The sequence below is a fragment of the Cryptosporidium muris genome, genomic scaffold (assembly GCF_000006515.1).
Source record: "Cryptosporidium muris RN66 scf_1106632353999 genomic scaffold, whole genome shotgun sequence".
Taxonomy (NCBI): Eukaryota; Apicomplexa; class Conoidasida; order Eucoccidiorida; family Cryptosporidiidae; genus Cryptosporidium; species Cryptosporidium muris.
In genome coordinates this window covers 1,257,720-1,283,102 of record NW_002196571.1, presented here as the reverse complement: position 1 = coordinate 1,283,102, position 25,383 = coordinate 1,257,720, and the positions used below count along the sequence as shown (strand labels likewise).

Sequence of the window (25,383 nt, the reverse complement as noted above, 5' to 3'; positions counted from 1 at the left end):
TAATATATTAGTAAACTTAAGTGACGTTGCAAATTAAAAAAATTTATAAGATTATCCCTCTTATAAGTATTGGTAAATTTATATCCTTATAGGTATCTAAAAGGGCGCCATAAAAATACAAGTTAGTTTAAGATTTACTATTTATTTCTAAGATTAATTATACAAGAAAATAGAATACTATTCGATTTAAATTAAACTAATATTATAAACAAATAATATAATAATATATCAATATGTACTAAAAATAAATATAAGAATATAATTTAAAATAATCCGATAAAAAAAATTGAATAGGTGATTTAATAATTTTTTCTAAATAAAATGTGAATATTAGGATTTATTTTATTAGTATGAATTTAAACTTAGCCTTACTACAATATCGTTATCTTTTTTTTTTTTTAATATTTTGAGTAGGCGGTTTTAAAAAAAACCTCTTTTGAACCGCTATGAACTTCTACAAAGCTCTATGAACCTATACGAACCTCTATTAAACCGCTAGAGGGAAAATAGCATTAGGTAGTAATAAATACCATACTTCCTACTTTATGTAATAGAAGAAACTTGAGCTGCGAATTGATTGAATTAAAATTAATAGGTACTAGATATGTTAAGCTCAGATATGATTAGTGAAATATTATCTCAATACTCTGGAGGAGTTCCCATTTTGGTTGGATTTGTGAGTACCTGTTTATTAGGTTCTGCCCTATTAGAATGGATACTTTCAGTGGTATTTGTACGTCAACCTCCCACTACTGTTGCATTATTTTGTTATGGAATGTTTCTTAGCTATATTTGTGAATCATTCTCATTAGGTACCTTGGCTGAAGGAGTACGTATAGTAGAGCGTACAGATCCAAATGTAATTTTTTATGTACTACTACCAATATTCTTATATGAATCTTCTGCAACTCTTAATTTTCATGTTTTTCGGCGTAATCTTCCTTCTTCACTTCTATTAGCAGGGCCTGGAGCTATTATGACGATGATTTTATTGGCTATGGCAGTTCGCCTCATATCACGCTTAGATTGGATTGTATGTTTTTTAATTAGCTCAGTTTTATCAGCAACAGATCCTGTAGCTGTTATTGCATCTTTGCACCAATTAAATGCACCAGAAAAGTTGGCATCTGTTGTTGATGGTGAATCTTTATTGAATGATGGTGCAGCTGTAGTATTTTTTGAAGTTTTCCGTACTATAATGACATCAGGTGGGTTATCATTTAGTCATTCACTTTGGACATTTATTAGATTAGCTATGGGAGGTCCATTTGTTGGATTTGTAGTTGGTTTTTTGATTTCTGTTTGGTTAAGAGCTGCTCAAGCATTAGGAGGTGTCCAAATAATTGGTGTTACAGCTTCTGTATATTTTGTATTTTTTATAGCTGATGAATTACATACTTCTGGCGTATTAGCAACTGTATCTTTTGGTCTATTTATCTCAGCATGGGCTCCTACATGTTTTAGACCTAAGATCCAAGAATCACATTTACATTTTGTAAAGATATTTGCTCATTTGGCAAATCATTTAATATTTGTACTTTCAGGAGTAGTAAGTATGCGTATATTTCGACCTTTTTGGTCTGATGGACGTATTTGGATTAATTTAATATTAGTTTATATTGCAATGAATGCTGTTAGAGGTGTGATGGTAGGAGTATTATCACCTTTTTTACGTAGAGTTGGTTCTGATATATCTTTTAAAGAAGCTGTAATTCTAATATATGGAGGTTTACGTGGAGGTGTTTCTATGGCATTGGCAATGGTATTTGAGGGTGATTCAGGAGTGGCATTAAATACAAGAGCTGAAGTTGCATTTTATATTGCAGGAGCAGTTTCATTATCTTTATTAGTAAATGGAACAACTGTAGAAACACTTTATAGAAGACTCAAAATATATGCAGTTCAGAATTTCCGCAGAGCATTTCTTTTAAAAGTCATGGAAAGTATAGATGATGAATATGTTAAAGCAGTTGAAGAACTTAAATTCCATTGGTTCTTTGAGCACCATCCATATGTTTTAGATGCGGCAAATCTCTTGGTTCCAAAATTAAAAGATGGTTATTTAGACTTTTATGGGGATTTCCATATTCTCCTTACTCCCCCAGCTCATGTATTTGCAAGATTAAATGTAAAGGGAATTGATTCACTATCTACTGAACCAAAAAAGATTAGAGCAAATCAATCTGCTATTGAAGACCTTGAAACAGGGAATTATAATAATGAATTTATGAATATAGGTAGTATGGGGGCAAGCTTAGGACGTGAAAGATCTAGGTCAGCTCTTGTTGGAGTAGATGGACTTGATATTGATCAACGTTGTTGGAATATTATTGCAACCTCTGTTAAAATGGCAAAAAGTCAACCATCAGTAACATCTAGTGCTAGAGGAAGTGCTATGCTGATAATGGATGAAGATGAAACAGAATTGATCTCAGATACAACAAATCAAAAAAATAATATTAATACTACAGATAATCTCACTAATTTAGATCATCACTCAAATGGTAATTCAGATTTATCTAGAGGCCCCTCATTGGGAGTTAAAGAGGAACGCTCACATTCAGAATCAACCCCACTATTAAAAGATGAAGATGAAAAACAGTCTGTTTCATTACAAATAAAACGACATACATATGATGAGACATCTGTATTAGTTTCTACTGAAGAAACTCAGCATGTATGTGATACCAAGGGAAGAAGTCCTACTTTTGCTCCTTTATTAATGGCAACAGGTTCTTTACATACATTTGCTGAACAAGAATTACTTGTATGTAATATGGTCTTTAATACTTGTTGGCAAAGTTATGATCTTATGTTTCGTAAGCATATCATATCTGGAACATCACTTTTAACATTAAAGAAAGCTATTAATAAAGCCAATCATACTACTGCAGAAGAACCTACAAATGCTTTTACTGCTGAATGGGAATCAATTAGAAATGATCTTGGAACTACAAAGCCATCTAATGCCATATTTAATATGTGGAAATCTGATTTTGAACGTATTTTACATGATATGGAGGTACTATTTGCTTTTATTAATGCGAATATGGATTTAATGAAAGCTGGAGGCTTTGAAGTTGAATGTTTGTTAGGTGCTTCACTTCTGGATTCATACAAAAGACGAATGGTTCAAGCAAAGCAAGAACTCTCCCGATTACGTGATCATTATTTTAATCATTATATTATGGGTCTTACTATTATAGCTACTAACATGTCGCTCAATGTAAAGGAACTCATTGTATCTGTTGAGATGGATAGAGGGATTCTTTTAGAGGAGGATGAAGAAAAAATTATTGATGTCCTTGAGCAGCAAAGACTTGCTTTAGATGCTTTTATCTCACAGGGGGCTGAAATTCAATCAATGTAATTTATTCTCACTGTAAAGACCTAAATATGGTTATTTCACATCTATAGATATACACGAAATCAAATTACCACATTAAGATTTTTTTAGTTAGGTTTACAAAATAAGTTTGGGGTTAGATTGACAGTGTAACTTAATATTTCTAATTCTTTTGTATTGGGATTATCTTTATTTACTTAGTAACGACAAATTAGGGTTTTATAGGGTTTTTCTTTAGTATAACCGCCAGAGCCCTATTTAAATTATTTTGAGGTTTGTTAAACTTGCTTATTAACTTAAATTTTATTATTTAGTAAATTGATAACTTGGATCGGATATGATATAATGGTAAAATGTCTGACAGTATAATAACTGAAAAAAAAGAAAGTTTTTCAAAAATATTTGATACTCTGGAAGAGTTTGAATGTTTTGTAGCTACTAGCAGAAAAAGAATTAGAGACGCTGATTATTTAGATAGAAAATTGGTTATTTCAGATTCAACTGAATTTGAAAAACATTTTGAGAATCTTAGTGAGGCAATAGCTCGTTTATTACCTTATCATACATTTTATGTTGAGGAATTAAAACCTCAAAAAATAGAAGAGGAAGATTTGGTTAAATGTCATAGAAAAAAGAGAATAAAACAAATAAAACAAGAAATTCTTCAAAGAAATCTTCAGAATTCATCATCAATATTTAATGCAACTAAATATGGTCTAATTAGAGTTATTCATTCATCTATTGTTATGGAATTAGAAAGACACAAAAAAGAATTATCACAATTACAAGCTTTAGAATTAGCATGGAAATACCCTATTGAAAATAATAATGTACAGTTACAAACAAAACATATAAATGATAATTCTCATATTCATATGAATCCATACAGTACTACAAATTCAATTTCATATTATAATAATTCAGCATATAATCGAGATATTATACAAGGCAATAATGAACAAAATTCCACAAATGAATCTAGGGTAGAACTAACTGAAGATAGTGTTGATATAGATAATGAATCTGACTTTGCTGGTACAGACAATAATAGCAATTATTCAACATTATAACTTTAATATATTGATTAATACCTATAATATTATTTCACATAAACGAAGAACTAATAATTAATAGATTTTATTTTAAAGTTAATAGAATAGAGATCTAATTTTATATAGATTGTTTATGTATACATTATATATTCTTGTATATATATATTTCACTCTGGTATAGTTATATTTATAATATTATTACTAGGATATAATAGAAAATTTAATAGAGGATTTATTAATATGTCATTTATATCTTCAAAAATAAGAAATTCTAGATTAATAATCTAGAGATGATGCGCGCGATATAATCTTATGGCGGTAAATTTCAAAGGCATGCCCGGACCAATGGACATCTGAAAATCAAAATTTTCCCAAATTTAGTTAAATTAAGTGAGTTAAAAAAATAATATAATATAGTAAACAGGTGGATGTAATTTAATATATATAATAAGAATTATTGGGTTAGTTGGTTTGTGATGGTTCACTTTTCATCAATTCTATATACTGGTATATATAACATTTTAATAGATCACTTAGGTTTAGATGATGTTCTAGAATTAACATTAATAAATAAAGACTGGAAATTACTATTGGGGGATATGAATCAAAAATATTGGTACAAAGTAGCTATTCAAAAGTTTGGATTGAGAGTAGAATTTTTAGTTTTTAATAAACAAATAAATTGGTATAGCTATTTTAGATGTCTAAATTATTCATATCTATGTAAATTTTTACAAAATCAGAATAAATATAATGAAATATTATTAAATTCATTAAAAGATGTTATTGTAGAGCACTCAAGGATGTGTGGATTCTCTTTTGTACAAGAACAAGATTATACTTTTAAAGATATATTATATTGTAAACAAGAATCTTATTTAGAAGAAACTAATACAATAAATAATAGATGTATTGATGAAAATCTATTATATCGCAAACTAAAAAGAATAGAGCTAGATCTTGGGGGTTTAGGGAATGGCTATATATGGAATATGGAGGTATTATCTATAACATCACAAAATATTACATTGAAAGCAGAATGTATACAAAGTAGAATTCCAAATTGGGAAATGGGTCAAATAATAATGGGATATATAGCAGTTTGGGGGGTTGTAAATGAAGATAACTATATTTTACTTTATCATCATAAAAATCCTTTTCATAATTATTTAATAAATACTGAAAATATAAACTCATCAAACTTATATGGGATGAAATACTTTATGTCTCCAATAAGTGTATTTGCAGGTTTACAGATTATTTTAGAGAAAAGTGAAGATAAAATAACTTTTTTAATTACATTGCATACTACTCAGATAATTGAAACAATATATGACTATATGACATCCATTCAGACTCAAAATAATAGATATTGTGATTCATCAGTTTTACTTTACTTCTCAGATTATTCTGAATATATGAAGAATATTAATGAAATTCAATATAAATTTTCTACAGATATATCTAATAAACATATAAAAAGTATAAATATAAATCATCCCAATATAACTAAAAATGAGACACCATTATTTTTGCAGGAAACTAATTCTTTATATATTCAATTACAAATAATGGATCAAAGATATAATCCTCAATATATATATGGTATCTTAAAATGTAAGCATATTTCATCTAATTTTACTCATTTAGAAGCTTATATAAACTTAAATAAGCAAAGTAATATAATAGATATGACTCAATTTTATGATATAGGTGTGGCTATTATAGATAGCTCAAATGGTGAAACAGTTCTTGGAATTATATTTCCAAAAATGTGCTCATATTATAATAAAAAATATAAAAAATCTAAAAAAGTTGTTATTTTATATTCCTTTTCAAGATTATATGGAACTCATGTTCCCATTATCGATCCACCATGTTTTCTTACCTGTAAACCAAATTCAATTTTGACTAGACTTGAAGTAATAATCCTACCAAAAAAAAATAAATTTGGACGCATAGCAAAAGTCAAAATATCACTAAATATTCAAGAGTGTAAGGCTCTACTTTCTTATAAAAGGTTTAAACGTATAATTGGCTTATCATATAATAGCCAAGTAAATCTCCTAAATAACAGGAAACCAAATTCTCCAAAAAAATTTATTGAAAAAAAAAACTAATATTAAATAATATCAAATTTATTAGTTCATTAAACTTGTATATTTCTGAATTATTGTATTATTTCAAAATCATCCAATTTTGAAGTAACTAATGGTATATTTTGTATATTTTTAGAAATATCCTCATTTATTTCTGGTAGGTAATCTTCCATTAAATTTGGAATATCTGAATCATTATTATCTAACATTTGAGTATCCAATATTGATTTATATTGAATATTATCATATATATTTTTTGTTGATTTATTATGTTCTATATTGGTATTGGAGGTTTTATTGAAACATCCTTGTAAAAGGAAGCCCTTACATTGAAATACAGCTATTAAATAAAGTGAGAAACATAAAGTAATAAAAAAAAATATTATTTTTGGTCTTGCACACCATTTAGCTGTATTATGAAATCTCCTTGATTGTCTGTGATAATTATTTGATTCACTAGTCAAATTTTTTGTTTGTGAAACTAATAAATCAAGTTTATCTTGTCTATCCAATAAAATATCAATATTATCAATCATTATATGTTGAATAGAAGATATCTGAGACATTAATTTATCATATTCATTTAATTGATACAAATTCCAATATTCCTAAATTCATATTTTCAGAAAACAAAGTAATATTAAGTTTAAGTTTAAAATATAATATTATCATTAGTCTTACTAAATAATATTTAAGATATTTATATAGATAATATATTATCATACTGTAATATCATACATTTTACTAATTGTTAATTTACTATAACTTACCATTTTAGATTTTAATATAGGGGAAAACTCATTATTTAAACCTAGTGTTACAGAATTAATAGCAAGTTTTTCAAATTTTTTAAAGCTTTCTATAATGTCATATAAATATTCATAAGCAGTTACAATACTAAAATCTTTTTCTGTCATAACCATAAACATTATTCCAGTATCACTAATAATATAGTGGAAACAATATTGATCATAAGTATAGGTTTGTTTTACTGCCTTATTATTATTTATATGTTTTAAAAGTAATCTAGCAATAGATGAAAAATTACCAATACTTTCTGTATACTCTGCTAAGACAGTTTGTTCTTATAGTTTAATTAATAAAATTATAGGTTCAATAATAATATATAAAATATTTATTTAACTTACTTCTAGCTATTAATGAATATATTAATGGCATTTTAATTTAAATTATTTTTCTTTTTTTTTCTTTTTATTACTTTTACGAGTGATCCTTAGATATTACGCTACATAAATTATTACAAGTAGTTTAATAAGATATATTAATTTACAAATATTTCGTAATTAGATTTTGATTTTAAAATATAAAAAACATAAGAAAAAAAATCATATATTAAAAAATAAACTTTATAAATAATTTTTATTATTATAAATATATTATTAAGTTATTTGATACTGATCAAAAATATAATTTAATTTGGGTTAAAAACTAGATAACTGTCAAACTAATAATATTAAATTAAATTAGTCATCTGAGTTTAGTATAAATATAAAATATTGAATAATAAGAAATACATTAAATCAAGTGATTTTCTAGATATAATTTAAATAAAGTTAATATAAATTAAAATATTAAAATATAATTAGTATTAGTAAGTTTTTCAGATTAAAAATAATTTATATATATCATCTTTAAAAGAGATTCTTTTTAATCAATTCAATTTAGATATTATTTAATAATATTTCCCATCAAAATATTCATTTAATATATAATTATATATAATTGTGTATAAAAAAACTAATATTTGATATTAATTTTGTATATTTAGAGATGATAATATATATATATAATTAAATATTTCCCAGTATTAAAAATCAAATTCTCCTATAAGAGTATCAAAAAATATTTCCTCATTACCAATTTGAGCTATACCTTTTCTTATTTTTATTCTCCATTTACCTTTTTGATTTTTTTTCCGAGAATATGGTCTAGCAACAGTTTCAAAGTGTCCAACAACTATATCATTACAAAAAGGTTCTTCATCTTCAAGATCAGATATATCATCTAAGTTTGATCCTTGTTCTGAATATGTATAATCTTCACCATTATCTTTGTTAATTTGTTCTTCATGTTTAATAGATAATTGAGATGATGCAGTTGGTATAATATCCCATTCTACTCCACCAAATTCATCTTCATCTGTTTCAAAAGAATTTACTTGATCTCTTTGAACCTCAGATGTTTTAGGATTTTCACAATCTACAATATTTTTTTCTATTTGAACTTCTGAATTATTAATTAGTTCTTTGTTATCAGTATTATCTTTTCGTATACGTTTTGATTTCATTTCATCATCTTCATATTTATCATCCACAGTTACTAAATTTGTAATATTTGTTGAAGTAATTATAGGCATAGGTTTTTTTAAGTTATCTGTTTCAATTTTTACTGGGAGTACTCCTTCAAGTTTTGGTACATAGATATGATCACTTTCTAAATTCCATGATTCAGCAATAGAATATGAAAGATCTTTCTCAACATCACAATAATAATCATTTAATTTAGATATCCACTTTTGTCTTAATTTCTCAAGAACTTCTGGTGCCTGTAATCCTCTAGATTTCTCAATAGTTCCTAATAATTATTAAAAGTAAAATATTCAATATAATGATAGATAAATCCTTTAAAACTTACTATCTATAATTTTTAAGTATAAATCCATAATATTTCCAGAGTTCATATTGTATATTAGAAGATTTTTAATATTAATTAGTATAGTCTATTATTTTAAAGCTGTATAAGGTATCACTATTAGTTTATTTGGCCGCTTTGTCAGTGCATCTTTTTTATTTTTTATATTTGAGTATTTAGGTATTAGGTAATTTAAAAAGTAGACTTATGACAAGTTACTTTGTAAATTTGGAATTATATACAAAATATGAATATTTATATTACTTATTTATATTTTAATATATAACATATATATAAATAAGATTATCTAATATTTAAATTACTACTCTTTTTCTTATTTTATAATTTAGAATTTATAACTTAAAATAAACTCAAGAATGTAAGAATTATATGGAGACTTGAAATTTCATATATATTAAAATTTTAATTATTTATTTAATATATCACATGATGATATATTTATACCGGTAGTTACATGCAATGACGTAAGAGATCTGAAATATTATAATGCATAGTTAAATCTTTTTCTAAAATAATCAAAACATATTTTTTTTTATTATGATTAGAAATGAATTAATAAATATTATATTATATAAAATTATATATTAAGAGGTAAATATTATACTTTAGAAGTACCCTCATTAGGATTTTATTATGATTCGAGTCATTTCATTAGAAAAAAAAGAAAAAATTTAAAAAGTTTTTTATTTTCTCTTAATTATTTAATTAAAAAGAAATCTTAGAAATTAAATTGGATAATTTAATTTATATTAACAACAATAATGGGAAATATGGATAATTTACAACTATCTACAAACCTTGAAGAAGAATCAATAGCTAGTTTACATCATCCTATTTCAGAAAGTAAGACACAATTTGTAATAAGTGAAAGTAGCATTTTTGATCAATCATGTAAATCTAATAAATGTATCTCTGGGTCTTTAGAGTCTAAAGGAGATGAAAGTTTTATATTACTTAGGCAATGGGAAAATTTTAGATTAGAAAAAACCCATCAATTTATAAGTTTATTAAATCCTATATATAATGAATTATCTAAGTCAACTCTAGAAGCAATACAAATAACACAAGATTTAGCTATTATATTACATTTAAAAGCTAAATTGTGGAGATCATATTCACAAAGTCTTGAAGGTAGTATTAAAAAAAGGGTAAAGAGTATATTAGTAAATAAAATATCATCTAAAGAATTTCCAAATAAATTGAATGATATAGAAGAATTAAATGAAATTTCATCTTCAAAATCATATATATTAAATGAATCTAACTATTCACAATCTAAATATAATTTAAATTCACATATGAATTCTCTTCAATTGGTTTCTTCTGTTTTTAGTACAATGAATACACAACGAGTTTGGCCATTTATTTTATCTTATTCAGGGGAACAAGAAGCTAATTATATTAAAAAATTAGCTAATAGTATAGAAGCTGATGTAGTAAATGGACATTTAAGTTGGATTGCAAATAGATATATGAAAAATGCTGATAACTTCTTAAAAAATTTTTGTAAAGCACGTAAAGAATTTGAACTTGTAGTATTTGAAATTAATCAATCATGGTTAGAATATGAACAAGTTGCCGAAAATTCACAAAATAATGAATTAGAAGGTATTCATTTAAAAAAAAATAAAAATGCAGACACTTGGTATTATGACCAATTATATAGACATAGTACTAGTAAATTTATAGAATTTCAAACAAAATTTTATAATATCTTAATTACTACAATTGATAATTTGATGGAATTAGAGGTTTGGCGTGCATCTTCTGTACAACAAACAATAAATTACTTTTTATTTATACAAGATGAATATATTGAGTTTATACAAAAATTGGGGAAAGTTTTTAATAATGTAATTAATAATGAAGGGAATATAATAATTGAAGATAAAACTAATAATATAGATATAGTAACATCAATACCAGGACTTAGACCACCTCCAATACCTATTACAGATATAAGACTATCTAAAAATTATTCAGTTGTATCAGATTTACCTTTAATAAAGTTTATTACATCTTTAATGGTATATTCCAAACTTCCTAATTCAAATTTAGTGATATATCATGGTCATATAGAAATTAAGAAAAATCAATTATTTTTAAAAAAATGGTTATCAAGATATTTAATTTTAACTAAAGATAAATATATTTATATTTTAAATTCAAGAGATGACATGGAAATGGAAGAATTACTTAAATATAATGAAAAGCCATTATGGAGTTGTAATATAGCATTAAATATTATATCAATACAAAAAAAGGAGAAATATGGCAATAGATGCTTCTTATTAAAATTAAAAGAACATGGTTTTATAAAAAAATCTCTTTTAATAAGATGTCCAAATGAAACTGATTGTGAGAAATGGATTACATCTTTATCTATTGCAACTAAAAAACAATTGGATAATTTTACAGATAATAGTAATAAATAATTTTTTTTCTTTTTTATATCTAATTGATTTTGAAGTCAAAGCTTCTGATTTTTTTTTTAACCATTCTACTTAATGATTAAATTCTCTTATTCTAATGATTAGTGATGATGATGATGATATGTTTGAAGTACTTGTTGTTGTTGAGTTAAAATTGTTGCTTCAGCAGTAATTCTTTTAATGCATTTACCACTTTCATTTATTTTTGAACCAGCAGGGCAATTTAAAGTAGCAGGTAATAATGATTGACATAGACCCTTGTCAGCCTTGTCAGTAAACCCTTCTGGGCAAATAAGTTCTCCTGGAATAGTTTCAAATTCTTCACATTTTTTTGTCTGTGGTTGTACAATAACCTTTTGGGATACAACTGGAGTTGGTGCAGCTGGGATTGTTGGGATATAGTGATGGTGATGACCTCTCTTAGCTAATTTTCTTCTTGTTATCATCGCTTGAGGAATAAAACTACTTTGGCTATCATTATATGCATATTGAGTATCTGTATTCAATGTTTGAATATTTTGTAATGAATTTACTTCTGCATTTTCAAGGCTATGGAATTTACCATCATAGACATTTGATTTTGTTGGTATTGGCACTTTCTTTGGTGGACATTCAAGTTCTGCTGGAACTGTTATTACTTCTACACATTGTCCATTTGACATCATAGAATTACCTGGACAGATATCTATTGGTTGTGTACTTGTTGTTATTGTACAACCAAAATTAATTGAATCACTCACACTACCTGGTGGACAATTTAATATTGCAGGTACAGTTTCAACTTTTGAACATGTACGTGCAACTACTTGAGTTGGGATAGCTGTAATATAGTGGTGATGATGATGATGATGTCCTTCAATAGCAATTCTTGGCGGTGGTGTACAATCATATAAGATTTCTCTTGAACATTGATTATTATTTAATAAAGTATATTCACTACTTGGACATTCAGCTATTGGGCTCACAGTTTTTTGAACAATACATTCATCTTGGGATTTACCTAAAACTCCTGATGTACAACTTTTAATTGGTGATATAGTCTTGCTACCAGTACACATTTGTCCATCAGTAATTGTAAATCCAATTGGACATACAGCAATAGGTGGAGTCTCAATAACTCTTTGACACATATTTTCCCCTATTAATGAATAATTTATAGGGCAATGCATTACTGGAGATATTGTATTAAGACACATAAGATCACTAGTTAATGTTGCACCATTAGTACAAATTCTTTCAGGTTGTAATTCTTCAAATCCAACACATATATTTCCAGCTTCTAAATTAAAACCAGATGGGCAAATTGGTGTTGCTACATTTACGATGGATATAGTTGGATGATGATGCCCACTACCAGCAAGACAATTTATTGGCCAATATATGAATAATATTAATAAACTGAAATGTATTGAATTCATATTTATACAAAAAATATTTAAATCTAAAATACGACAAAGTTTTGATTTTATCTGTAATGAAATGTAAAAATTAAATTTTATTTTGACTGATACCGGAATGAAATTTGAGTTATTTATACCCACAAATTTACGTAATAAATGCATGCTAATTTTTAGTCCATGTGTAATTAAGTACGAAAGATTATTATCTATATACATGCATGCAAACTTTACAATATAAACAAATTTTAGTGAATTTTAAGATATCCAAACCTTTAAATATTTTAGTAGAATTACATTATAAATTGAAATTCCCTTTTTTTTTTTTTTTAAGAAAAAGTTTGTCTAAAATAAATTAGATCATAAAGTGTTTAAATCTCATTATTTAATTGATCTTCGAAATTCTTAATATTCTTAAGTAATAAAATTAATAAATTTGGCATTTTCCATATTGGTTCAATAATATCAACTTCATGACAAATTTTTTGACTATATGATGGAATTATTGTCCTTCCTATAATATTTTCTGTATTATTTTTTAATGAACTACTTTCTGAAATTTGATTATTATTATATTTATTAATAGAGTGATTAATATATTGATCCTCAAAATCTTGAATATGTGAAATATTATTAATTTGATAATTATCTACATTTTTAGATTTATCATTGGTATAATTAGTTTTATTTAAAATAAATGGTCTATCAATTTGATCTGGGAACATTGGTGGACAATAATATTGAGTATATACAAGTTGTTTACCTACACATCTTGGTGGAGCTTTTCTATAATATTCAACTGGTATTAGCATTAATGCTTCTTTATCTAAAACATAACCATCTGGACATTGAAGAATATAATCAGTATATCCATGTAATCTACAAAGATTAGATTTAATCAAATTACTGTTTTGAGGACATGACAAATATGGTTTTGCAGTAATAACTTCACTACAATATATTTGAATAATATAATCTGTATTACCTAAAATAGCATCAGAAAGACGAATTTTTGGTTCTTCTATTTGATTATTAGAAAAATTATTTCTATTTTCAATATTATTTAATAATTTAAATAAATATGATGGTGATAATTCTTGATCAAATAGCATAGATGTATTTGATAATACTTCATATTGATATTCATGATTAGTTTCACTAAAATTAGATATTAAAGTTGTAGAATCTTTATTTATTTCCATTTTTATTTCCATTGGTAATTGTGATATTAATATATTTGATTGATTACATTCAGATTTAATATTTGATTTTGATGAATTTGTATAGTGATCTGATATATTAACAGATGATTCTATATTTGAATTAAATGTATCATCTTTACTAATTCCAATATATTTGTTATGATTTAGATTTATTAATGTATAATTTTGACTAGAATTAATATTTTGTTGAGTTATATATAAGAATTGAGTATTATTAATTTGATTAATCGGTTCTTTAATATTTGATGATACATTAAATAAGTTTATATCACTTTCTTTATTTTTATTCACTGTATTATTTTTAATACAATTTTTGTTCAAAATATGATCCTCTGTTATATTTCCAGTGAAATTACTAAGATCTGGATTATTATTACTAGCTACTGTAATATTTTCAGAATTTTCATTTTTATCTAAATTATTTATTAAATTATTATCAATATTTTCATCAAACAATGAATTATCAATAATATCATATACTTCTTGTAATTCATCAGGATTAAGATTTTCTATATCTTCATTTGTTACAATATGTATTCCTGTTTTTTCAAATGGTGACAATTGTGGTTTTATTAAAATATAAGGTGTTTGATCTGATGTTATACATTTAGGTTGTATAGGAATGAATTCAGTTATTATACATGTATCATATGGATTACCAAGTTCTTTTGTAAATATAATAGGTGGATTATTTCCATTTGCAATATGAATTTCATAAGGTATACTTTCTTCTGGGCATTTATATTCAACTTTTACAATATCATCAAAAATACATTGTGGAATAGGACGATCTTCAAACATGTAGGAATATACATAATCGTATTTAATTTTAAATATATTATTTTTACAATATGGAATTCCCAAATAATCATATTCACATGGTTCAATAATACGTTTTCTACATGTAATGTGAGTTTTAGAATGATTCAATTTTAAGCTTGGATAACGACTTTGGATACCTTGTTCATTAATATCAATAATTCGAGTCATTGGTGGTAAATTATATGAATATGATCTATTTGTATATTCATGTAAATAATTTTCTCTATATTCTTGTAAAGTTTCCATTCTTTTATTATATTCTGATGGATTATTCCCTTGATTAAAATCTGAATCATCTAATGCTTCATAACCATCTGGACATTCATATTCCTTTAAAATTTGATAAGCTACTATACAAGTTGTTATATTGTAATATGTACTACCATTAGAGCAACCAGGAAAACCAGGATAATACTTTTTCAATTCACATATTTCCTTTGCTTGATTATATGTATATGGAAAATCACAAGTTTTTGTTGCTGGTATATCAACTCTTTGTTTTACATGACATCCACCAATTCCATTACGTGATCCCCCTAATCTAGAATGACGATAATTTTGTGGGCATACAGAAATTGCATCTGTATATGTTATCTTTATACAGCTTTGTAATTCTTCATCATATTTAGAATTGGTTATGCTCGGACAAAATCCAAACATCTTTAACTGTGCACCTGTTGGACGACTACAATAAGACTCATTATATGGTACAATTGACATTAATGAAAAGATACTCGGGTTGTTTAAAGGATCTTCATTATTATTATTATTATCATTAGAATTAGTATTATTTATATTATCTGTTAAAAACTTATTCAAGGTTTCTGATGTATTTGTACACATTATATATGTCAACGGATCTGAGGTGTTCAAACTTAATAGTACCTGTAATGGAATAGATCTAATTAAGTCCCAATATCCTTCAATAGTAAACTTATTATACTTATTATCATCAGTAGATACTTCCATATCTTTGTCGCTTGTAAAATCATATTCAAACCACTTTGGTGATTCTGGTGATAAATAATTTAACCATGATGATGATAAGAAATTAGATTTATTATTATCATTCTCCACTAATGGAGTGTTTATATTAGTTAATGAATCATTTAAGACCATATTATTATTATAGTATTTGTAATTCTTACTAAAAGGGGTTAAATCAAGTGGTATCCTATATATACATTGAACAAGATGATCTGGAGATTCTATTAGTACTTTTGAATGAAATTTATATTCTTTTGATTGATCTAAGTTACTATTATTAGTATTTAAATATAAATCATCGGTTATATTTTTAGGTATAACTATATCATTGTTTATATCTGTAATATTCTCTATATTATTTGTTTTATTTATATTATTTAAATCTGATTCTAATACTTTGAGTGAGTCATTCACAAAATCATCATTCACTTCTATACCAAGTAAATTAGTATATTTAATTTTAGAATTATTATTTCTAGGATCAAAATAACTGTTATTACTAGCTAAATTATCAAAATCTCCATAAGTTGAATTAAAAATATTATTCCATTGACAGTTTGGTGGTAATAATGATATATATGAGCTATATAAATTATTAGAATTCATATTTTCTTGATTCCAATTATTATTATTATCCTCATGTCCTTTTATTTTGAAATCTATAGATGCTTGATTTCCAATTTCATCCAATTTTAAATCACAAAGACATGAACTTATATTTTGAAACTCAATTTGAAATGGGTATAATATAGGATTGTAGCGTATAATCTTATTTGCAAGAATTAAACGTAAAGAGTGTAATAATGTAAATGGTATTCCATTTACTTTTTTTCTTGTATCATCTTTAAAATAATTTGAATTTCTTGAATATGAAAATTCATCAAAATATCCAAATCGAGATAATTGTTTATTATTATTTATTCCAGTATGGGATGATTCTGTATTAATGTATGGATTAGGGATATTATTAGAAGTAGCTCTTATTTGATTAACTTGTGGATTACCAAAGTTTGAAACTACTGGTAATAATTTACGTTTACTTGGATTTATATCAGTGATATTTGAAATATATGAAAGACTATCTTCATCAATACATTGAATACAAGTATATAATAATATAATAAGTATATTAAACAGTTTAATAAATCTATTTTCCATATAATAATAAATATTTATAAGAATTCAGATATTAATTAGTATTTATACTTTATAAAAAGATTTATAATATTCTCGTTTTTGAGATTATTATCATAAGATACAACACTTAAAATTGACATATTTACCTTTTTTAATTTCGATTTGTTTACAGTAGGTAGTTGACTTAAAAGGAGATAGATGATTTTGTTTAATTACAATTATGTTTATTTGCCTATTAATTTGTGAAGTATTATATTCATTACTTAATTTAAGAATCTTAGTATTATTTAAATCATTTATATCATTTGAATTATTTATATATTCAATAAGATCTTGAATATAAATAGAATTTTTAAGTAATTCATTAATATTATTATAAGGTCCCAATACTCTAGCATACCATTCTGAATCAGTGTTACTATAATGAATTGAATGTATAATTACAAGATTATTATATAAATGATTGCCATATTTCCGTGAAATAACTTTAACAATTAGTTTAGGCATAATCCATAAATCTAAATTATCTTGAAATAATGAATCAATTATAAGATCACTACCTAAACCTCCTTGATCATATGTTCGCTTTTTGTATAATTTAGGTCTTGTTTTATGTATAGAAGGGTCATAGCCCATACCTTTTAACATTGCCATCCCAAATGAATCTATAGGTATTTTAGATTCTTTTAAGTATACTAATTCAGATGATGTCTTAGATAAAGAGTCATTTGCTTCATTTTGTTTTTGATTTTTACGTTTTAAGAGTAGTGGAATTAAGCTTGATGATCTAGAGGTATGTGATTCACTTTTTAGTATTGGATTTCTACATTTAATGATAAAATCTTGATCTGAATTATTATTAATTTGATGTTCTTCATCACTTCTTATATTATCTGATAAATTAAGACTTGTAATAAAATTTCTTTTAGTTACTTCATTATTATATTCTTGGTTATTATCAATATCAAAGATATTCTCAGGTAGAAATGATTTAGTTACATCTTCATTGTTTGGATGATTATAATTTTTCTTAGAATTATTATCTTTGTCTCTGAAAAGTACAAATTGTACTTTTGGAATATTTTGCATATCTTTTTTACAAGAATAAAGATTATAGATAAAACAAAGTATATGGCGCTTTAAGGCGCTATATATTTGGTATCTACTAATACCGGTATTATATTAAAGCTATTAATATAATCTTATTGAATGTTTATATTTTCAAATATTAAGGATAAAAGTAAAAATAAAACTGAAATAAGAAATGATGGAGATAATGAGAAATCTATTCTAAGAATTTGTTGTTGTTGTAATATAATTTTTTCAGTTATTATAAGCAAAGATGAGAATGATAATTTGCACTCAATTTTGGATTCATTTTTAGATGATGAAGATGAATGTTATTCTAATCTATTGGAAAATTATTTTTTACAATTTATGGAAGTGACTCTTGAGTGTTATGATAATCCAAAAGAGAATATTGAAGAGTCCGTTTGTGTTGAATGTATTGATAAATTAATTATGCAATTTGAGTTAAATTTAAATAAAACAATTGATGAAACAAAGACATTAAATTTATTAATTGGAAATATTGATTATTCTGTTGAGGATATTTCTATAATAGATTCATTAATTAAAGATTCTTTATTTGATAATGAAAAAGATTTACCAGATAAATGTAATTTTAATCAATGTATACATGACAATTTAGATTATTTTGAAATTTTAGTTAAGAGACAAGAGAAAGAGATAAGATTGAATAATATATTTAAATTAGAATATATACAGAGATTAATTGATGGAACTAATAGTGATATAAAATTTTTGCAGTATCATGTAGACTTATTAAGAAAGATTAATATATTCAATACTACTTTTTATATTAATCAAATAAATGGAATAGGTACTATAAATAATTTACGTTTAGGTTTATTAGATAATTCAGATGAGAACTGGAGAGAGATAAATGGTGCATTAGGTTATACAAGTTTACTATTATGTTGTATTGCTGAGAAGTTAAATATTGAAGTTACTTTAAATCCATATGGTAATTACTCAACTATTACTGATAGATGTATCCCAGAATATTTATCTAATTTTGTGAAGGAAGAATATTCAATTTTACCACTTTATGGGAATACTTCAGCAAATTCAAATTATAACCAATGTATCAAATTTGATAGTGCAATTAAAGCTTTGTTATCTAATATAAGTAATATTGCTAAATATATGAATTGTAGTGACAAATTACCTTTTATTATTAATTATGATATGAATACAATTGATGGTGTTAGTTATAACTTATTATTTAATGATAAGCAAACTTGGAATAATGCTATGAAAATGCTACTTATAAATTTGAAGTATTTAATAATAAATCTTTGTGAGATAGATCTACAGAATTAATATATTTATTATACTTCATTTTGGCTTGTTATATCATTTTGTGAGGACTTCTCATCAAAATCATCAAAAAGTGAAGGATCTACTTCTATATTTCCACTATCTATGTTTTCTATATTATCTTGTAAGAAATCTTCAGGTTCCAAATTTTGATTTAGTTCAAGTATATCTACATCATTTATGTTATTAACTTCAACTCTTTCTGTTTCACCAAATGTACGATATGCAAAATCTGCATGTTTTGCTATTTTATTGTCACTATTAAGATCGGTATTTTGTATATAATTAGGATGAACCCTTATAAATGTTCTAATAATTGGTTCATTATTATCATTTGTCAAAATTTCGGAATCTTTACCTAAATCTTCCTGTATTATTTCTTCACGATGAGCTATATAGAATATCATATCACGATGAATCATACGTAAGATAGCTCTATGATATCGTCTTTCTAATTCACTAAGTTCATCTTCACTCTGAGGATGATCATATTCACTAATGTACCATGATATTAAGTCAGTTACTTCTATACTTGCCTCACCAGAATCTTTTTCTATATCTAGTACATGGTCAACCATTCTTCTAGCTATTTTGAAATATTCTGTATAGCCAATTGTATTATTACTTTGTTTTGATAATTTGGATATATCTTGATTAGATTCTTCATTGATATGTTCATTTTCAACATGTTCTTCATCATCAATATCCATTTCACATAAATCAATATCACCATATCTTACTTTACTTAAAGAATTTTTAAATACTGAACATGCTTCTTCAACGTGTTCTGATGTAACAACATATGAAAATCTTAATTTAGCAATAGCTTCAGATAAACGTATAAGACTTTCTAATTGTCTAACAGTAATTCTCATAGCTCTTGTTCCTGTAGTTGTATCACTCATACGTAATGCTTGATATGTACGAACTAATATTAATTTCGCAGCAAGTGTAATTGTAGGTTTAAAAGTTTTAGCATATGCAATATATTGAGCTACTTCTGCACGATTTAATTGCAACAAATTCATATTATTGTCTGCTTCATCAATTTGTTTACCTTTAATGTCAGTTTGATTATTAACTGCTAATGCATGTAATTTCACAATGAAAGATGCTAAAACTTCATCATAAACCTCTTCTGGATCATCAATCATAACAAAAAATAGATCAAAACGAGATAAAATAGGTGCAGATATCTTAACATTTTGTGATAAAGTTTTTGATGGATTATAACGACCACCAATTGGACTACATGCTGCTAATACTGAAGCTCTAGCATTTAATGTTGCTAATACACCAGCTTTAGTAATTGAAATAGTCTGCTGTTCCATAGCTTCATGTATTGCTACTACATCCTTATCATCCATTTTATCAAATTCATCAATGCAACAAATTCCCTTATCAGCCAACATTAATGCTCCTGCTTCAATAACAAAATCACCTTGATCTAAATCACGATGTACTGATGCAGTTAAACCAGCAGCTGTTGAGCTCTTTCCAGAAGTATAAACTGTCCTTGTTGCAAATTTCTGAACAAATTGTAGAACTTGACTTTTAGCTGTTGATGGATCACCTACTATACAAACATTAATATCACCTCTTAATTTTATATTATCTTTTGTTCTTTTCTCTACACCACCAACTAATTGTAGTAAAATACCCTTTTTTAAATCTGGATAACCAAACACTTGTGGTGCAATATACTTTGCTAACAAATTTAGTCCATTTTGATGTTGTGCTATTTCAACAAATTTTTTATAAGACTCTTCACTAATATTTAAAAGTTTTAATGGATCTGAATTCTCCGAATTATTTGTTATATCTGATAATATATTTCCATGGCTTGATATATTATTTGAATTTACTAAACTTTCTAATATCCTACCATCATCCAATGATGCAACTGCATTAACTGTTTCAATATGACATGCTAGAAAACATAAACGGTATCCTAAGTCACGTGTGCCTAGTGATTTCAAACCACTAATACCACTGTAATCATTGTTTCGATTTCTTGCTCTATCTTTTACAACACTTGAGGGAACATCACCTGGTTTCATTAATGAAGGTATATCAGGAGCTACAATTAACTGTCCAGTTAATATAACTTTATCACCTGGTTTACAACGATCTACACAATCACCACGCAATATTGCATCCATTGACCTTGGCATAGAACCTGGAGGTATTTCAGTAGCATGTTCTTGTATACGTAGTTTTTGCCAGTCTCCAAAATCACTATGTTCTAATTTGAGTTGCCATGCTGTACGATTTCCACATCCTTTAGTAGGGCATACTACCGGTAACGTATATACAAATTGTTGTATTACATTATCTACAATATTACCACAAATTTCACATTCAAAACATCCCTTTAATAATTCTGGTCTTACGTCAGATGTTCTCGTAATTGTACCACGTACACTTATTAATTTCCCTAGCTTTTCACATCTAAGAGTCCTTAAACTTTCAATCCAACGTAAACCATAAAATGAAGCTGAATATGTAATTGCAGATGTACCAGCTCGATTATTTCCTTCATTATTTATTATTAAACTGTGACAAAATGAAGTTATAAGGCCATTAATTGCATCTTTAAGTTCACCATAATATTCAGTTATTAAAGATAAAAGCGATGGTCCACTTAGTAATGACGGATTGTCAATTGTATCTTCGTCAATAACTTCTTGATTATTGCAATAATTTAATAAATCATTAATATCTATATATAATGTATGTGATAAGCGTGATGTAACCAATTGTTCAGCTTGATTTACATATTTTGGAAAATTTTCCCTATCTCGAAAGTTTCTTAAAAAACTTAAAAATGAACGATCTAGGACTGATAAAGATAATTGATCAAATAAAATGCCTGACATTATATTATTTTTAATTTTATATTCCAGTCCTATTCCTTTTTTTTACTTTTCCTTATATTACCCGATTTGCCACACAAATATCCGGTACTCTTAAGCCCCATAATATACCGCTTCTTTATTTTTTAGATACCATTATTGTAGAAGTAATACTATTTTAAATAGTTGCAAATTTTTTTTTCTCCTTAAATATTTTGATTTTAATAGCTAAATATATAAGATAAAATTTTATCTAGATTTAATTCATAATATAATCTTGATTCTACTAATACTATAATAAGGGCCATATAAAAAAAATTATGAGTTACTGACTTATTAATTTTCTCAAATAATCTTGATGATATCTCTTAGTTCATACTTAGTTTCTATTTTTTGCCGATTTTCCCTTTTTTTTCCAGAAAAATTGTTTATAGTTTATACTATCTATTTATAAATGCGGTATACTGATGTTATAGAACATCTAATATATATTATTTGAATTATGAATAACTTTTGCTTTATTGATATTGGAGCAAATTTAACTGACCCTGTATTCCAGGGTATATACCATGGTAAATCATATCATTTACCAGATATATCAGAGTAAGATCAATTAGTCTCAAATTATATTTAATATTATAATGAATTAATGTTTTATAAATAATGATAGTATAATTGAAAGAGCTCGCTTAAATGGCCTTAAAAAAATCATAATTACATGTGGTTGTTTACAAGATTGCATTGATGCATTAGAATTATGTAAAATTCATGATCCTGATTGTAAATTTCTTTATATTACTGTTGGAGTTCATCCAACAAGAGCACAGGTAAGTTTCACTGTTAATTATTAATTTATATTCTTAAATAATAACTTCATTTTGTTTTATTTAAGGAATTAACATGTAAAAATACTAATAACTGCAAGGATTCATTTTGTGACTGTGCTAATAAATATCTTGATAAATTAAAACAAATTATAATATCCAATAGGAATAGAGTTGTAGCTCTTGGAGAATTTGGACTAGACTCAGATAGAACTCAATTTTGCCCAATAGAAATACAAATAAAATATTTTGAATTTCAATTATCATTGCTTGAAAATTTCAAATTACCACTTTTCCTTCATATTCGTGGTGATTCCGAATGTGTACTAAAAGTAACTTATATTCTTCAAAAATATAGACATTTATGGATTGAGAAAGGTGCTGTAGCTCATTCATTCACTGGAACTAAACAGGATTTAGATTCTTTATTAAATATTGGTTTAGATATTGGAATAAATGGATGTTCACTTAAAACACAACATAATCTTGAATTATTAAAGTATATACCATTAGACAGGCTCCATATTGAAACTGGTAAGTTTTATATTATCTTAAAAAAAGAAAATTAATTCCCAAACAAAGAAACTTAATATTTTATTGCAGATTCACCATGGTGCGAAATAAAACCAACTCATGCTAGCTTTCCACTTGTTAAAACTCATTTTCATCAAGTACAAAAACCTGCAAAGTGGACTAAATCTCATTTGGTCAAAGGACGTAATGAACCAGTAAAGATTATTCAGGTTGCTGAAGTTATATTTTCAATTATTCAGCCATCAATTTCATTTGACTTATTTGTAATTCAAATATATGAAAACACTTTAAAACGTTACTTTTCCTGATATTTGCACTTATTTTATGTGTTGATTTTGAAGTTTTTTAATTCATATTTAATATTTTGAGATGAATTTTATGCATGTCAATTCTTACCGCGTATTCAATTTTATTAAATATTACATGCATTTATAATGTGGATAATATTTATTGAATATTATTAATAAGGAAACTTAAAGAAAACTCAAGAAGTAGAGGAATGGTTTATAATAAGGAAATAGAGACTTTTGAAATACCTATCTCTCAATCTAAGCTTATTCAACTATATGGTGGCTTTTGTTATATACTATTTCTATTTATATGGATATCAAGTTCTATAGTTCCATTTCTTTTAGTTCTATGTATTTATTACAAAAAAAAAATATTGCTGTTAACAATTGTGGCATTTATTTTATTTTCTTATTATATTAGGACACTTCCAGAACTTCCATATATATTTAAGAAATTTTCTTTATTGATAATTACTGATATGAACAATTGGACAGGTAAGATGTGCTATTAATTTGTATCATCTGGTAATTTTAAACATTTTTAATTAATTTCCCTTTATATAGGTCCTTGTAAAATTATTGTAGAATCACCTGATTTTAAAAAAAATCAAAAACAGCTGCTAGGTATTCATCCTCATGGAGTAACTAGCATTGGCTTAATGAACATTGTTAAAAGTAATATTTTTAAAAAACTTTATGTTATAGTAACTGAAGCTATTATATGGTTACAACCTATAATTTGGTCAATATTAAGTATGTTTGCAACATTACGTGGAGCTAGTCACACTTCATTTAAAAATATAATGAAAAGAGAAGAAAGTCCCTTAATTATGTTTCCAGGTGGATTCCAGGAATCAACAATTTTGGATTGGGGTGTGGATGAAATATATATAAAGAATAGATATGGTTTTATAAAATATTGTATGCAATACAATTATAGAATACGTCCTGTATATGTATTTGGAGAATGTTTAACTTTTAATAACACAAGATTTGCAAGGAATTTGAGATTATTTCTAAATAAATTTAGTATACCTGGAGTTTTTCCTTATGGTGATTATTGGTGGTTACCATTTTTACCAAAAAAAAATGTACCACTTTTAGTTGTTATTGGAAGTCCAATAGAAGTTCCATATTTTCCAGAAAACCCACCAAGGGATGAGATTAAGAAATACCATAAAATATATATTGAGAGATTACAAGAATTATATAGAACTTATAGCCCAAAGTACTTAGAATCATTTACTGATTATGAAGTAATAAAGAAATATAAAGAAATTAAATTACCGGAAATAAGTTTAATGTAAAT

At 25.7% G+C, this 25,383-nt stretch overlaps 13 protein-coding genes across 13 annotated transcripts, besides 34 other annotated features; 7 read left to right on the top strand and 6 right to left on the bottom strand.

Moving 5' to 3' along the window:
* Positions 1 to 184: 184 nt before the first annotated feature.
* Positions 185 to 273: a sequence feature (AT_rich).
* Positions 274 to 387: 114 nt separating this feature from the next.
* Positions 388 to 408: a sequence feature (AT_rich).
* A 196-nt stretch (positions 409 to 604) lies between these two features.
* Positions 605 to 3,370, top strand: CMU_028070 (sodium/hydrogen exchanger family protein; the record flags this gene model as incomplete). The annotated part of the gene is made up of 1 exon (XM_002140110.1): positions 605 to 3,370. One exon carries the CDS (start codon positions 605 to 607, stop codon positions 3,368 to 3,370), a length of 2,766 nt encoding a protein of 921 aa, XP_002140146.1.
* Positions 3,371 to 3,699: 329 nt separating this feature from the next.
* Positions 3,700 to 4,416, top strand: CMU_028060 (uncharacterized protein; the record flags this gene model as incomplete). Its single annotated transcript, XM_002140109.1, has 1 exon — positions 3,700 to 4,416. The coding sequence occupies one exon, from the start codon at positions 3,700 to 3,702 to the stop codon at positions 4,414 to 4,416; it is 717 nt and encodes a 238-aa protein (XP_002140145.1).
* A 377-nt stretch (positions 4,417 to 4,793) lies between these two features.
* Positions 4,794 to 4,814: a sequence feature (AT_rich).
* Positions 4,815 to 4,829: 15 nt separating this feature from the next.
* Positions 4,830 to 4,857: a sequence feature (AT_rich).
* A 17-nt stretch (positions 4,858 to 4,874) lies between these two features.
* On the top strand, positions 4,875 to 6,518 carry CMU_028050 (uncharacterized protein; the record flags this gene model as incomplete). The annotated part of the gene is made up of 1 exon (XM_002140108.1): positions 4,875 to 6,518. The coding sequence occupies one exon, from the start codon at positions 4,875 to 4,877 to the stop codon at positions 6,516 to 6,518; it is 1,644 nt and encodes a 547-aa protein (XP_002140144.1).
* Positions 5,142 to 5,177: a sequence feature (AT_rich).
* Positions 6,179 to 6,228: a sequence feature (AT_rich).
* Positions 6,491 to 6,542: a sequence feature (AT_rich).
* Positions 6,543 to 6,568: 26 nt separating this feature from the next.
* On the bottom strand, positions 6,569 to 7,676 carry CMU_028040 (synaptobrevin family protein; the record flags this gene model as incomplete). The annotated part of the gene is made up of 3 exons (XM_002140107.1): positions 6,569 to 7,105; positions 7,268 to 7,581; positions 7,646 to 7,676. The coding sequence occupies 3 exons, from the start codon at positions 7,674 to 7,676 to the stop codon at positions 6,569 to 6,571; spliced, it is 882 nt and encodes a 293-aa protein (XP_002140143.1).
* Positions 6,865 to 6,887: a sequence feature (AT_rich).
* Positions 7,133 to 7,217: a sequence feature (AT_rich).
* Positions 7,589 to 7,640: a sequence feature (AT_rich).
* Positions 7,675 to 7,715: a sequence feature (AT_rich).
* A 50-nt stretch (positions 7,716 to 7,765) lies between these two features.
* Positions 7,766 to 7,901: a sequence feature (AT_rich).
* A 62-nt stretch (positions 7,902 to 7,963) lies between these two features.
* Positions 7,964 to 7,984: a sequence feature (AT_rich).
* A 70-nt stretch (positions 7,985 to 8,054) lies between these two features.
* Positions 8,055 to 8,318: a sequence feature (AT_rich).
* A 7-nt stretch (positions 8,319 to 8,325) lies between these two features.
* On the bottom strand, positions 8,326 to 9,198 carry CMU_028030 (uncharacterized protein; the record flags this gene model as incomplete). Its single annotated transcript, XM_002140106.1, has 2 exons — positions 8,326 to 9,092; positions 9,153 to 9,198. 2 exons carry the CDS (start codon positions 9,196 to 9,198, stop codon positions 8,326 to 8,328), a joined length of 813 nt encoding a protein of 270 aa, XP_002140142.1.
* Positions 9,199 to 9,381: 183 nt separating this feature from the next.
* Positions 9,382 to 9,519: a sequence feature (AT_rich).
* A 38-nt stretch (positions 9,520 to 9,557) lies between these two features.
* Positions 9,558 to 9,593: a sequence feature (AT_rich).
* An 84-nt stretch (positions 9,594 to 9,677) lies between these two features.
* Positions 9,678 to 9,758: a sequence feature (AT_rich).
* A 67-nt stretch (positions 9,759 to 9,825) lies between these two features.
* Positions 9,826 to 9,923: a sequence feature (AT_rich).
* Positions 9,924 to 9,931: 8 nt separating this feature from the next.
* CMU_028020 (PH domain-containing protein) lies at positions 9,932 to 11,605 on the top strand (the record flags this gene model as incomplete). The annotated part of the gene is made up of 1 exon (XM_002140105.1): positions 9,932 to 11,605. One exon carries the CDS (start codon positions 9,932 to 9,934, stop codon positions 11,603 to 11,605), a length of 1,674 nt encoding a protein of 557 aa, XP_002140141.1.
* Positions 11,250 to 11,336: a sequence feature (AT_rich).
* Positions 11,596 to 11,624: a sequence feature (AT_rich).
* Positions 11,625 to 11,703: 79 nt separating this feature from the next.
* Positions 11,704 to 13,020, bottom strand: CMU_028010 (uncharacterized protein; the record flags this gene model as incomplete). Its single annotated transcript, XM_002140104.1, has 1 exon — positions 11,704 to 13,020. One exon carries the CDS (start codon positions 13,018 to 13,020, stop codon positions 11,704 to 11,706), a length of 1,317 nt encoding a protein of 438 aa, XP_002140140.1.
* Positions 13,021 to 13,370: 350 nt separating this feature from the next.
* Positions 13,371 to 17,189, bottom strand: CMU_028000 (uncharacterized protein; the record flags this gene model as incomplete). Its single annotated transcript, XM_002140103.1, has 1 exon — positions 13,371 to 17,189. The coding sequence occupies one exon, from the start codon at positions 17,187 to 17,189 to the stop codon at positions 13,371 to 13,373; it is 3,819 nt and encodes a 1,272-aa protein (XP_002140139.1).
* Positions 13,563 to 13,584: a sequence feature (AT_rich).
* Positions 14,028 to 14,082: a sequence feature (AT_rich).
* Positions 14,628 to 14,668: a sequence feature (AT_rich).
* Positions 15,043 to 15,069: a sequence feature (AT_rich).
* Positions 15,801 to 15,844: a microsatellite.
* Positions 16,383 to 16,414: a sequence feature (AT_rich).
* Positions 17,138 to 17,260: a sequence feature (AT_rich).
* A 19-nt stretch (positions 17,261 to 17,279) lies between these two features.
* On the bottom strand, positions 17,280 to 18,257 carry CMU_027990 (uncharacterized protein; the record flags this gene model as incomplete). The annotated part of the gene is made up of 1 exon (XM_002140102.1): positions 17,280 to 18,257. The coding sequence occupies one exon, from the start codon at positions 18,255 to 18,257 to the stop codon at positions 17,280 to 17,282; it is 978 nt and encodes a 325-aa protein (XP_002140138.1).
* Positions 17,450 to 17,547: a sequence feature (AT_rich).
* A 120-nt stretch (positions 18,258 to 18,377) lies between the features above and the next one.
* Positions 18,378 to 19,574, top strand: CMU_027980 (uncharacterized protein; the record flags this gene model as incomplete). The annotated part of the gene is made up of 1 exon (XM_002140101.1): positions 18,378 to 19,574. The coding sequence occupies one exon, from the start codon at positions 18,378 to 18,380 to the stop codon at positions 19,572 to 19,574; it is 1,197 nt and encodes a 398-aa protein (XP_002140137.1).
* Positions 19,575 to 19,582: 8 nt separating this feature from the next.
* CMU_027970 (DNA replication licensing factor MCM6, putative) lies at positions 19,583 to 22,450 on the bottom strand (the record flags this gene model as incomplete). Its single annotated transcript, XM_002140100.1, has 1 exon — positions 19,583 to 22,450. The coding sequence occupies one exon, from the start codon at positions 22,448 to 22,450 to the stop codon at positions 19,583 to 19,585; it is 2,868 nt and encodes a 955-aa protein (XP_002140136.1).
* Positions 22,270 to 22,304: a sequence feature (AT_rich).
* Positions 22,449 to 22,473: a sequence feature (AT_rich).
* Positions 22,474 to 22,632: 159 nt separating this feature from the next.
* Positions 22,633 to 22,702: a sequence feature (AT_rich).
* A 226-nt stretch (positions 22,703 to 22,928) lies between these two features.
* Positions 22,929 to 24,092, top strand: CMU_027960 (hydrolase, TatD family protein; the record flags this gene model as incomplete). Its single annotated transcript, XM_002140099.1, has 4 exons — positions 22,929 to 23,029; positions 23,097 to 23,253; positions 23,319 to 23,784; positions 23,854 to 24,092. The coding sequence occupies 4 exons, from the start codon at positions 22,929 to 22,931 to the stop codon at positions 24,090 to 24,092; spliced, it is 963 nt and encodes a 320-aa protein (XP_002140135.1).
* Positions 23,048 to 23,091: a sequence feature (AT_rich).
* Positions 23,267 to 23,297: a sequence feature (AT_rich).
* A 461-nt stretch (positions 24,093 to 24,553) lies between the features above and the next one.
* CMU_027950 (diacylglycerol acyltransferase family protein) lies at positions 24,554 to 25,381 on the top strand (the record flags this gene model as incomplete). The annotated part of the gene is made up of 2 exons (XM_002140098.1): positions 24,554 to 24,569; positions 24,639 to 25,381. The coding sequence occupies 2 exons, from the start codon at positions 24,554 to 24,556 to the stop codon at positions 25,379 to 25,381; spliced, it is 759 nt and encodes a 252-aa protein (XP_002140134.1).
* Positions 25,379 to 25,383: part of a sequence feature (AT_rich) that runs on past the window's edge.